A 14,294-nucleotide genomic window follows, 5' to 3' on the forward strand; every position below is an offset into this window, starting at 1 on the left:
CAGGAGTGGTTTGTGAGGAGGCTAGTGGTGTGTGAGTGGGGGGGGGGGGGGAGTTGTTAGGGCTAGGGTGGTGGAAGAACAGGTTATCCATGATTTCAAAAGGAGATTGGATGGCCACTTGAAGGAAATCAATTTGCAGGCTACCAAGATGGAATGAGGGATTATTTGATTTGCTCTACAGAGAGATAGCATTGACTCAATGGGCCAAATGGTTTTGTTCTGGCTGTGAAGGACTTTTACAGCTGTAATTATTTCAAGACAGTTGATCTTTAGTGTCCTGGACTGCCTTTCTCAGTTGTATTCTGATCTAAGTTCACATCAATTCAAAAGACCTGCAATCTGCATCCAATTACTCTATTCCTTTCTTCAAAGGAGTGAGTCATTTCAATTTCAATAAATGACAATCTGGATGGGTGTATAAATAGGAAGGGTTTTGACGGATATGGGTCAAATGCTGGCAAATAGGGCTAGATTAATTTAGGATATCTGGTCGGCAGGGGCGAGTTTCCCTGCTGTATAGCTCTATGACTCTATGACTGTAAATGAGGCTAATGTACATCAATAAATACAAACATAAATTCAGCATATATATGCGGTGTTGTCATTTTAATTATTTAAATGATCGGCCACAATAAATCATCCAAAAGCTGTGATAGTCCTAGAATTATTCAGCCTACATTGCCTGTGCAACATTTGCACCTCGCCCCTGTTCATTTCCCATAATCTGACAATATTTTTCTCATCTCTAATCTCTATTCTTTATAAATCTACAATTCAATCTCCTATCTTTCTTTCAAGCAGTGCATTCCACATCATCACAACTCCTGTAGAAAGACAAAATAAGAACAATTAAAGAAAAGCAGAAATTGGGACTTGATGAAAATAAATTTGTGTATTTTGTTGACAGTTAAAAGCACAAGTTTGGACACTAAAATTGTTCATGAAATACTGTTTTGTTTTTGGTTATAGGGCTGTTTTTGCACCTGCATGCTTGTCTCATGAAGTGATCACAAAAAGGTAAGATTTTAAAATCATTCAAAAGAGAAGTGTTCATTGATCCTATGTGGCTTTTCTTTTTTAACTGAAATTCTTTCACTGGTCTTATATTCCTTCAGTTAACAACAGTAACTGCACTTTAAAAGCTAAGAGTGAAGTGTGAAACAGTTTGCGGTGTCTCAGTGTGTCTGGGATCTATATAAAACTGATTCAGTTTCTAACTTTTCTTTGTGAAACATTCAGTAACTTATATTCACATTCTATTTGTCCAAAGTTTTTAGTCCAATAAACTAATAAGCATTTGGATGCCATAACAATCCTAGCTATTTGGCCTTTCTGCCCTTGCCCTTAATTTCACTTGAACGTTATTCTATCTGGAATTCCAATTGAAACTTTAATTTCCAATGTCATCAGTCTTCCACTTGTCCTTAAGCCCCTATAGTCCTGTTGTATCTACCTCCCTCTATCCTACGCTTCTCTTACTGAGGATTTGTTGAGCAGTAACACACTGCTGTCTAGCACCAGGGTCCCAGGTTCGATTCCAGCCTCGGGTGACTGTCTATGTGGAGTTTGCACATTCTTCCTGTGTCTGCAAGGGTTTCCTTCGGGTGCTCCGGTTTCCTCCCATAATCCAAAGATGTGCAGGTTAGGTGAACTGGCCATGCTAAATTACCCATACTGTTAGGTGCATTAATCAGAGGGAAGTGGGTCTAGGTGGGTTGCTCTTCGGAGGATGGGTGTGGACTTGTTGGGCCGAAGGGACTGTTTCCACACAGTAGGGAATCTAATCCAATCTAATCTTAATTCAAAGTTAAAAATCCCACAACACCAGGTTATAGTCCAACAGGTTTAATTGGAAGCACACTAGCTTTCAGAGCGTTGCTCCTTCATCAGGTGATAGTGGAGGGCTCAATCCTAACACAATTTATAGCAAAACTTTACAGCATGATGTAACTGAAATTATACATTGACAAATTGATTGTCTGTCAAGTCTTTCATCTGTTTGAATACCATGATAGTTTCACTGTTTTCATGTGTAAATCACAACACCTTTTTTAAAAAAGTTGCATTCTCAGGTTAGCTGTTAACAATGGTGATAGCTAGACATCTCCAAATCAATCTTAATTCAGAACTACTGCAGCAACAATTACTTTAATGTCGTTAGTATCTTTAACGTAAAGACATCCCCCAAGGAAATTTATAGATAGGCAGTCGTTAGATGTAAGGAGAGAAATTTACAAATGTGATTCAAACACCCTGGGTGAGGCTTGATTCTTTCACTGGTCTTATATTCCTTCAGTTAACAACATTAACTGCACTTCAAAAGCTAAGAGTGAAGTGTGAAACAGTTTGCGGTGTCTCAGTGTGTCTGGGATCTATATAAAACTGATTCAGTTTCTAACTTCTTTGTGAAACATTCAGTAACTTATATTCACATTCTATTTGTCCAAAGTTCTTAGTTCAATAAACTAATAAGCATTTGGAATGTCATTACAATCATGGCAATGGATTAAACGCTGGAAAATTGGGATTAACGTAGATTTTGAGTAGTGTTCTGTTGATGAGGATTTGATGGCCTGAAAGGCATCTTCCATGACATATAATTGTAGGATTCTATGAAATGAAAGTAGTGAATGTTCTTTGTGTAGCTAGTCGAGGGAAGGGATAGAGCTCCAAGTTCTGATCACTAACTAGGGATTTTGTGAATGGTGCATCAACATGGGGCATTCCATGAGAGGCACGGTTCAGGTAAAAATACAGGGGAACACTTTCTGATGAAATATTCCAGGTTCTTAAAACTATTGCATGACATCAGGACTCCTCCCTCACTCTCCTCCCTCACACTCCTCCCTCACTCTCCAGCTCTCACTCTCCTCCCTCATACTCCAGCACTCACACACCTCCCTCACACTCCTCCCTCACTTTCCTCCCTCACACTCCAGCACTCACACTCCTCCCTCACACTCCAGCTCTCACTCTCCAGCTCTCACTCTCCTCCCTCACACTCCTCTCTCACACTCCCCCCTCACACTCCAGCTCTCATTCTCCTCCCTGACACTCCAGCTCTCACACTCCTCCCTCACTCTCCTCCCTCACACTCCTCTCTCACACTCCCCCCTCACACTCCAGCTCTCACTCTCCAGCTCTCACACTCCTCCCTCACTCTCCACCCTCACTTTCCTCCCTCACACTCCAGCACTCACACTCCTCCCTCACACTCCAGCTCTCACTCTCCAGCTCTCACTCTCCTCCCTCACACTCCTCTCTCACACTCCCCCCTCACACTCCAGCTCTCATTCTCCTCCCTGACACTCCAGCTCTCACACTCCTCCCTCACTCTCCTCCCTCACACTCCTCTCTCACACTCCCCCCTCACACTCCAGCTCTCACTCTCCAGCTCTCACACTCCTCCCTCACTCTCCAGCTCTCACTCTCCAGCTCTCACTCTCCTCCCTCACTCTCCACCCTCACACTCCAGCTCTCACAATCCCCCCTCACACTCCAGCTCTCACACTCTATCTCTCACACTCCTCCCTCACACTCCAGCCCTCACACTCCTCCCTCACACTCCCCCCTCACACTCTATCTCTCACACTCATCCCTGAAACTCATCCCTCACAGTCCTCCCTCACACTCCAGTTCTCAGACTCCTCCCTCACACTCCCCCCTCACACACCCAGCCCTCACACTCTATCTCTCACACTCCCCCCTCACACTCCAGCCCTCACACTCCTCCCTCACACTCCCCCCTCACACTCCAGCCCTCACACTCCTCCCTCACACTCCAGCCCTCACACTCCTCCCTCACACTCCTCCCTCACACTCCTCTCTCACACTCCCACCTCACACTCCAGCTCTCATTCTCCTCCCTCACACTCTAGCTCTCACACTCCTCCCTCACTCTCCACCCTAACACTCCAGCTCTCACACTCCCCCTTCACACTCCCCCCTCACAATGCAGCTCTCACACTCCTCCCTCACACTCCTCCCTCACACTCCTCCCTCACACTCCCCCCCCCCCCCCACAATGCAGGTCTCACACTCCTCCCTCACACTCCTCTCTCACACTCCAGCACTCACACTCCTCCCTCACACTCCAGCTCTCACACACCTCCCTCACACTCTGCCCTCACACACCCCCCCAACAATGCAGCTCTCACTCTCCTCCCTTACACTCTCCTCCCTCACACTCCAGCTCTCACACTCCTCCCTCACACACCTCCCTCACACTCCTCCCTCACACTCCTCCCTCACACTGCAGCCCACACACTCCTCCCTCACACTCCTCCCTCACACTCCAGCTCTCACACTCATCCCTCAAACTCATCCCTCACACTCCTCCCTCACACTCCAGCCCTCACACTCCTCCCTCACACTCCACCCTCATTTTCCTCCCTCACACTCCAGCACACACACTCCTCCCTCACACTCCAGCTCTCACTCTCCTCCCTCACTCTCCACCCTCACACTCCAGCTCTCACACTCATCCCTCAAACTCATCCCTCACACTCCTCCCTCACACTCCAGTTCTCAGACTCCTCCCTCACACTCCCCCCTCACACACCCAGCCCTCACACTCTATCTCTCACACTCCTCCCTCACACTCCAGCCCTCACACTCCTCCCTCACACTCCCCCCTCACACTCCAACCCTCACACTCCTCCCTCACACTCCAGCTCTCACACTCCTCCCTCACACTCCAGCCCTCACACTCCTCCCTCACACTCCCCCCTCACACTCCAACCCTCACACTCCTCCCTCACACTCCAGCTCTCACTCTCCTCCCTCACTCTCCACCCTCACACTCCAGCTCTCACACTCATCCCTCAAACTCATCTCTCACACTCCTCCCTCACACTCCAGTTCTCAGACTCCTCCCTCACACTCCCCCCTCACACACCCAGCCCTCACACTCTATCTCTCACACTCCTCCCTCACACTCCAGCCCTCACACTCCTCCCTCACACTCCCCCCTCACACTCCAACCCTCACACTCCTCCCTCACACTCCAGCTCTCACACTCCTCCCTCACACTCTGCCCTCACACTCCCCCCCCGACAATGCAGCTCTCACACTCCTCCCTCACACTCCTCCCTCACACACCTCCCTCACACTCCTCCCTCACACTCCTCCCTCACACTCCTCCCTCCACTGCAGCCCACACACTCCTCCCTCACACTCCTCCCTCACACTCCAGCTCTCACACTCCCCCCTCACACTCAGCTCTCATTCTCCTCCCTCACACTCCAGCCCTCACACTCCGCCCTCACTCACCTCCCTCACACTCCTCCCTCACACACCTCCCTTACACTCCTCCCTCACACTCACCCCTCACACTCCCCCCCGCAATGCAGCTCTCACACTTCTCCCTCACACTCCTCCCTCACACTCCAGCTCTCACACACCTCCCTCACAATCTGCCCTCACACTCGCCCCCACCCACAATGCAGCTCTCACTCTCCTCCCTTACACTCTCCTCCCTCACACTCCAGCTCTCACACTCCTCCCTCACACACCTCCCTCACACTCCTCCCTCACACTCCTCCCTCACACTGCAGCCCACACACTCCTCCCTCACACTCCTCCCTCACACTCCAGCCCTCACACTCCCCCCTCACTCACCTCCCTTACACTCCTCCCTCACACTCCTCCCTCACACTCACCCCTCACACTCCCCCCCCACAATGCAGCTCTCACACTCCTCCCTCACACCCCTCTCTCACACTCCCACCTCACACTACAGCTCTCATTCTCCTCCCTCACACTCCAGCTCTCACACTCCTCCCTCACTCTCCACCCTCACACTCCAGCTCTCACACTCCCCCTTCACACTCCCCCCTCACAATGCAGCTCTCACACTCCTCCCTCACATTCCTCCCTCACACTCCCCCCCCGCCACAATGCAGGTCTCACACACCTCCCTCACACTCCTCCCTCACACTCCTCTCTCACACTCCAGCACTCACACTCCTCCCTCACTCTCCACCCTCACACTCCAGCTCTCACACTCCCCCTTCACACTCCCCCCTCACAATGCAGCTCTCACACTCCTCCCTCACACACCTCCCTCACACTCCTCCCTCACACTCCTCCCTCACACTCCCCCCCCCACAATGCAGGTCTCACACTCCTCCCTCACACTCCTCTCTCACACTCCAGCACTCACACTCCTCCCTCACACTCCAGCTCTCACACACCTCCCTCACACTCTGCCCGCACACACACCCCCAACAATGCAGCTCTCACTCTCCTCCCTTACACTCTCCTCCCTCACACTCCAGCTCTCACACTCCTCCCTCACACTCCCCCCCCCACAATGCAGCTCTCACACTCCTCCCTCACACTCCTCCCTCACACACCTCCCTCACACTCCTCCCTCACACTCCTCCCTCACACTGCAGCCCACACACTCCTCCCTCACACTCCAGCTCTCACACTCCCCCCTCACACTCAGCTCTCATTCTCCTCCCTCACACTGCAGCCCTCACACTCCTCCCTCACTTTCTTCCCTCACACTCCTCCCTCACACTCCACCCTCACACTCCAGCTCTCACACTCATCCCTCAAACTCATCCCTCACACTCCTCCCTCACACTCCAGTTCTCAGACTCCTCCCTCACACTCCCCCTCACACACCCAGCCCTCACACTCTATCTCTCACACTCCTCCCTCACACTCCAGCCCTCACACTCCTCCCTCACACTCCAGCCCTCACACTCTTCCCTCACGCTCCAGCCCTCACACTCCTCCCTCACTCTCCACCCTCATTTTCCTCCCTCACACTCCAGCACACACACTCCTCCCTCACACTCCAGCTCTCACTCTCCTCCCTCACTCTCCACCCTCAAACTCATCCCTCACACTCCTCCCTCACACTCCAGTTCTCAGACTCCTCCCTCACACTCCCCCCTCACACACCCAGCCCTCACACTCTATCTCTCACACTCCTCCCTCACACTCCAGCCCTCACACTCCTCCCTCACACTCCCCCCTCACACACCAACCCTCACACTCCTCCCTCACACTCCAGCTCTCACACTCCTCCCTCACTCTCCACCCTCATTTTCCTCCCTCACACTCCCCCCCACAATGCAGCTCTCACACTCCTCCCTCACACTCCAGCTCTCACTCTCCTCCCTCACTCTCCACCCTCAAACTCCTCCCTCACACTCCTCACTCCACTGCAGCCCACACACTCCTCCCTCACACTCATCCCTCACACTCCAGCTCTCACACTCCCCCCTCACACTCGGCTCTCATTCTCCTCCCTCAAACTCCAGCCCTCACACTCCCCCCTCACACACCTCCCTTACACTCCTCCCTCACACTCCTCCCTCACACTCACCCCTCACACTCCCCCCCCACAATGCAGCTCTCACACTCCTCCCTCACACTCCTCCCTCACACTCCAGCTCTCACACACCTCCCTCACAATCTGCCCTCACACTCGCCCCCACCCACAATGCAGCTCTCACTCTCCTCCCTTACACTCTCCTCCCTCACACTCCAGCTCTCACACTCCTCCCTCACACACCTCCCTCACACTCCTCCCTCACACTCCTCCCTCACACTGCAGCCCACACACTCCTCCCTCACACTTCTCCCTCACACTCCAGCTCTCACACTCCCCCCTCACACTCAGCTCTCATTCTCCTCCCTCACACTCCAGCCCTCACACTCCTCCCTCACACTGCAGCCCACACACTCCTCCCTCACACTCCTCCCTCACACTCCAGCCCTCACACTCCTCCCTCACTCTCCTCCCACACTTTCCTCCCTCACACTCCAGCACTCACACTCCTCCCTCACACTCCAGCTCTCACTCTCCTCCCTCACACTCCCCCCTCACACTCCAGATCTCACACTCCTCCCTCACACTCCAGCCCTCACACTCCTCCCTCACACTCCTCCCTCACACTCCTCCCTTACACTCTTCCCTCACACTCCTCCCTCACACTTCTCCCTCACACTCCTCCCTCACACTTCTCCCTCACACTCCTCCCTCACACTCCAGCCCTCACACTCCTCCCTCACACTCCAGCCCTCACACTCCTCCCTCACACTTCTCCCTCACACTCCAGCCCTCACACTCCAGCCCTCACACTCCTCCCTCACTCTCCTCCCTCACACTTCTCCCTCACACTCCTCCCTCACACTCCAGCCCTCACACTCCTCCCTCACACTCCAGCCCTCACACTCCTCCCTCACACTTCTCCCTCACACTCCAGCCCTCACACTCCAGTCCTCACACTCCTCCCTCACACTCCTCCCTCACACTCCAGCACTCACACTCCAGTTCTCACACACCTCCCTCACAGTCCTCCCTCACAGTCCTCCCTCACACTCCAGGTCTCACACACCTCCCTCACACTCCTCCCTCACACTCCAGTTCTCAGACTCCTCCCTCACACTCCTCCCTCACACTCCTCCCTCACACTCCCCCCTCACACTCCAACCTCACACTCCTCCCTCACACTCCAGCCCTCACACTCCAGGTCTCACACACCTCCCTCACACTCCTCCCTTACACTCTTCCCTCACACTCCTCCCTCACACTCCTCCCTCACACTCCAGCACTCACACTCCTCCCTCACACTCCTCCCTCACACTCCAGCCCTCACACTCCTCCCTCACACTCCAGAGCTCACACTCCTCCCTCACACTTCTCCCTCACACTCCAGCCCTCACACTCCAGCCCTCACACTCCTCCCTCACACTCCAGCCCTCACACTCCTCCCTCACACTCCTCCCTCACACTCCAGCCCTCACACTCCTCCCTCACACTCCTCCCTCACACTCCTCCCTCACACTCCAGCCCTCACACTCCTCCCTCACACTACTCCCTCACACTCCAAACTCACACTCCTCCCTCACACTCCAGCCCTCACACTCCAGGTCTCACACACCTCCCTCACACTCCAGTTCTCAGACTCCTCCCTCACACTCCTCCCTCACACTCCCCCCTCACACTACCCCCTCACACTCCCCCCTCACACTCCAGCCCTCACACTCCAGGTCTCACACACCTCCCACACACTCCTCCCTCACACTCCCCCATCACACTCCCCACTCACACTCCAGCTCTCACACACATCCCTCACACTCTAGCCCTCACACTCCAGGTCTCACACACCTCCCTCACACTCCTCCCTCACACTCTTCCCTCACACTCCCCCCTCACACTCCCCCGTCACTCTCCCCCCTCACACTCCAGCTCTCACACTCATCCCTCACACTCCAGCCCTCACACTCCTCCCTCACACTCCTCCCTCACACTCCAGCCCTCACACTCCAGCCCTCACACTCCTCCCTCACACTTCTCCCTCACACTCCTCCCTCACACTCCAGCCCTCACACTCCTCCCTCACACTCCTCCCTCACACTCCAGTTCTCAGACTCCTCCCTCACACTCCTCCCTCACACTCCTCCCTCACACTCCACACTCACACTCCAGCCCTCACACTCCAGCCCTCACACTCCAGGTCTCACACACCTCCCTCACACTCCTCCCTTACACTCTTCCCTCACACTCCTCCCTCACACTCCTCCCTCACACTCCTCCCTCACACTCCAGCCCTCACACTCCTCCCTCACACTCCTCCCTCACACTCCAGCCCTCACACTCCTCCCTCACACTTCTCCCTCACACTCCAGCCCTCACACTCCAGCCCTCACACTCCTCCCTCACTCTCCTCCCTCACACTTCTCCCTCACACTTCTCCCTCACACTCCTCCCTCACACTCCAGCCCTCGCACTCCTCCCTCACACTCCAGCCCTCACACTCCTCCCTCACACTTCTCCCTCACACTCCAGCCCTCACACTCCAGTCCTCACACTCCTCCCTCACACTCCAGCCCTCACACTCCTCCCTCACACTCCTCCCTCACACTCCAGCCCTCACACTCCTCCCTCACACTCCTCCCTCACACTCCAACCTCACACTCCAGCCCTCACACTCCAGGTCTCATACTCCAGGTCTCACACACCTCCCTCACAGTCCTCCCTCACAGTCCTCCCTCACAGTCCTCCCTCACACTTCTCCCTCACACCCCTCCCTCACACTCCTCCCTCACACTCCAGGTCTCACACACCTCCCTCACACTCCTCCCTCACACTCCTCCCTCACACTCCCCCCTCACACTCCTCCCTCACACTCCAGCTCTCACACTCCAGCTCTCACACTCCTCCCTCACACTCCAGCACTCACACTCCTCCCTCACACTCCAGCACTCACACTCCTCCCTCACACTCCTCCCTCACACTCCAGCCCTCACACTCCTCCCTCACACTCCAGCCCTCACACTCCTCCCTCACACTTCTCCCTCACACTCCAGCCCTCACACTCCAGCCCTCACACTCCTCCCTCACACTCCAGCCCTCACACTCCTCCCTCACACTCCTCCCTCACACTCCAGCCCTCACACTCCAGCCCTCACACTCCTCCCTCACACTCCAGCCCTCACACTCCAGCCCTCACACTCCTCCCTCACACTCCAGCCCTCACACTCCTCCCTCACACTCCTCCCTCACACTCCTCCCTCACACTCCAGCCCTCACACTCCTCCCTCACACTCCTCCCTCACACTCCAAACTCACACTCCTCCCTCACACTCCAGCCCTCACACTCCAGGTCTCACACTCCAGGTCTCACACACCTCCCTCACACTCCAGTTCTCAGACTCCTCCCTCACACTCCTCCCTCACACTCCCCCCTCACACTCCCCCCTCACACTCCCCCCTCACACACCTCCCTCACACTCCTCCCTCACACTCTTCCCTCACACTCCCCCCTCACACTCCCCCGTCACTCTCCCCCCTCACACTCCAGCTCTCACACTCATCCCTCACACTCCAGCCCTCACACTCCTCCCTCACACTCCTCCCTCACACTCCAGCCCTCACACTCCTCCCTCACACTCCAGCCCTCACACTCCAGCCCTCACACTCCTTCCTCACAGTCCAGCCCTCACACTCCTCCCTCACAATCCTCCCTCACACTCCTCCCTCATACTCCACCCTCACACTCCTCCCTCACACTCCTCCCTCACACTCCAGCCCTCACACTCCACCCTCACACTCCTCCCTCACACTCCTCCCTCACACTCCCCCCTCACACTGCCCCCTCACACTTCCCCCTCACACTCCAGCCCTCACACTCCAGGTCTCACACACCTCCCTCACACTCCTCCCTCACACTCTTCCCTCAGACTCCCCCCTCACACCCCAGCCCTCACACTCATCCCTCACACTCATCCCTCACACTCCAGCCCTCACACTCCAGGTCTCACACACCTCCCTCACACTCCTCCCTCACACTATTCCCTCACACTCCCCCCTCACACTCCCCCTCACTCTCCCCCCTCACACTCCAGCTCTCACACTCATCCCTCACACTCCAGCCCTCACACTCCAGTTCTCAGACTCCTCCCTCACAATCCCCCCTCACACTCCAGGCCTCACACTCCAGCCCTCACACTCCAGGTCTCACACACCTCCCTCACACTCCTCCCTCACACTCTTCCCTCACACTCCTCCTTCACACTCTTCCCTCACACTCCTCCCTCACACTGTAGCCCTCACACTCCTCCCTCACACTACAGCTCTCACACTCCTCCCTCACATTCCTCCCTCACACTCCTCCCTCACGCTCCTCCCTCACGCTACCCCCTCACACTCCACCCTCACACTCCTCCCTCACACTCCAGCCCTTACACTCCAGCTCTCACACACCTCCCTCACACACCTCCCTCACACCCCACCTTCACACTCCTCCCTCACACTTCTCCCTCACACTCCCCCCTCACACTCCCCCCTCACACTCCAGCTCTCACACTCCAGCCCTCACACTCATGCCTCACACTCCAGCCCTTACACTCCAGCTCTCACACACCTCCCTCGTATTCCAGCTCTTATACTCCAGCTCTCACTCCGCTCCCTCACTCTGCTCCCTCACACTCCTCCCTCACACTCCAGCTCTCACACTCCTCCCTCACACCCCACCTTCACACTCCTCCCTCACACTCCCCCCTCACACTCCCCCCCCCTCACACTCCAGCTCTCACACGCATCCCTCACACTCCAGTTCTCAGACTCCTCCCTCACACTCCTCCCTCGCACTCCTCCCTCACACTCCAGCACTCACACTCCTCCCTCACACTCCCCCTCACACTCCAGCCCTCACACTCCAGCCCTCACACTCCTCCCTCACACTCCTCCCTCACACTCCATCCCTCACACTCCTCCCTCACACTCCAGCCCTCACACTCTTCCCTCACACTCCTCCCTCACACTCCTCCCTCATACTCCACCCTCACACTCCTCCCTCACACTCCAGCCCTCACACTCCTCCCACACACTCCAGCCCTCACACTCCTCCCTCACACTCCAGCCCTCACACTCCTCCCTCACACTCCTCCCTCACACTCCTCCCTCACACTCCTCCCTCACACTCCAGCCCTCACACTCCTCCCTCACACTCCCCCTCACACTCCAGCCCTCACACTCCAGCCCTCACACTCCTCCCTCACACTCCTCCCTCACACTCCATCCCTCACACTCCTCCCTCACACTCCAGCCCTCACACTCCAGCCCTCACACTCCTCCCTCACACTTCTCCCTCACACTCCTCCCTCACAGTCCAGCCCTCACACTCCTCCCACACACTCCAGCCCTCACACTCTTCCCTCACACTCCTCCCTCACACTCCTCCCTCACACTCCTCCCTCATACTCCACCCTCACACTCCTCCCACACACTCCAGGCCTCACACTCCTCCCTCACACTCCAGCCCTCACACTCCAGCCCTCACACTCCTCCCTCACACTTCTCCCTCACACTCCTCCCTCACAGTCCAGCCCTCACACTCCAGCTCTCACACTCCTCCCTCACACTCCTCCCTCACACTCCTCCCTCACACTCCTCCCTCATACTCCACCCTCACACTTCCCCCTCACACTCCAGCCCTCACACTCCAGCCCTCACACTCCTCCCTCACACTCCTCCCTCACACTCTTCCCTCAGACTCCCCCCTCACACTCCAGCCCTCACACTCATCCCTCACACTCATCCCTCACACTCCAGCCCTCACACTCCAGGTCTCACACACCTCCCTCACAGTCCTCCCTCACAGTCCTCCCTCACACTCCAGTTCTCAGACTCCTACCCCACACTCCTCCCTCACACTCCTCCCTCACACTCCTCCCTCACACTCCAGCCCTCACACTCCAGGTCTCACACACCTCCCTCACACTCCTCCCTTACACTCTTCCCTCACACTCCTCCCTCACACTCTTCCCTCACACTCCGCCTTCACACTGTAGCCCTCACACTCCTCCCTCACACTACAGCCCTCACACTCCTCTCTCACACTCTAGCTCTCACACTCCAGCCCTCACACTCCTCCCTCGTATTCCAGCTCTTATACTCCAGCTCTCACTCCGCTCCCTCACTCTGCTCCCTCACACTCCTCCCTCACACTCCAGCTCTCACACTCCTCCCTCACACCCCACCTTCACACTCCTCCCTCACACTCCCCCTCACACTCCCCCCTCACACTCCCCCCTCACACACCAGCTCTCACACTCATCCCTCACACTCCAGTTCTCAGACTCCTCCCTCACACTCCTCCCTCGCACTCCTCCCTCACACTCCTCCCTCACACTCTCCCCTCACACTCCAGCTCTCACACTCCAGCCCTCACACTCCAGGTCTCAGACACCTCCCTCACACTCCTCCCTTACACTCTTCCCTCACACTCCTCCCTCACACTCCCCCCTCACACTCCAGGTCTCACACTCCTCCCTCACACTCCTCCCTCACACTCCCCCCTCACACTCCCCCCTCACACTCCTCCCTCACACTCCTCCCTCACACTCCCCCCTCACACTCCAGCCCTCACACTCCAGCCCTCACACTCCAGCCCTCACACTCCAGGTCTCACACTCCTCCCTCACACTCCCCCCTCACACTCCCCCCTCACACTCCAGGTCTCACACTCCTCCCTCACACTCCTCCCTCACACTCCAGCCCTCACACTCCATCCCTCACACTCCAGCCCTCACACTCCAGGTCTCACACACCTCTCTCACAGTCCTCCCTCACACTCCTCCCTCACACTCCTCCCTCACACTCCAGCCCTCACACTCCAGGTCTCACACACCTCCCTCACACTCCTCCCTCACACTCCTCCCTCACACTCCTCCCTCACACTCTTCCCTCACACTCCTCCCTCACAGTCCTCCCTCACAGTCCTCCCTCACATTCCTCCCTCACACTCCAGCACTCACACCCCTCCCTC

General features: G+C 56.0%; 1 protein-coding gene across 1 annotated transcript in view; it reads left to right on the top strand.

Moving 5' to 3' along the window:
• The window catches only part of notum1a (notum, palmitoleoyl-protein carboxylesterase a), a 70,649-nt gene that overhangs the window by 37,541 nt on the left and 18,814 nt on the right, over window positions 1–14,294 (top strand). Inside the window, exon 10 of the mRNA XM_060844464.1 lies at window positions 970–1,017. Within this exon, the coding sequence (XP_060700447.1) occupies window positions 970–1,017 (48 nt within the window). The remainder of the gene's footprint in view (window positions 1–969; window positions 1,018–14,294) is intronic.

Source organism: Hemiscyllium ocellatum, chromosome 25, assembly GCF_020745735.1.
Source record: "Hemiscyllium ocellatum isolate sHemOce1 chromosome 25, sHemOce1.pat.X.cur, whole genome shotgun sequence".
Taxonomy (NCBI): Eukaryota; Metazoa; Chordata; class Chondrichthyes; order Orectolobiformes; family Hemiscylliidae; genus Hemiscyllium; species Hemiscyllium ocellatum.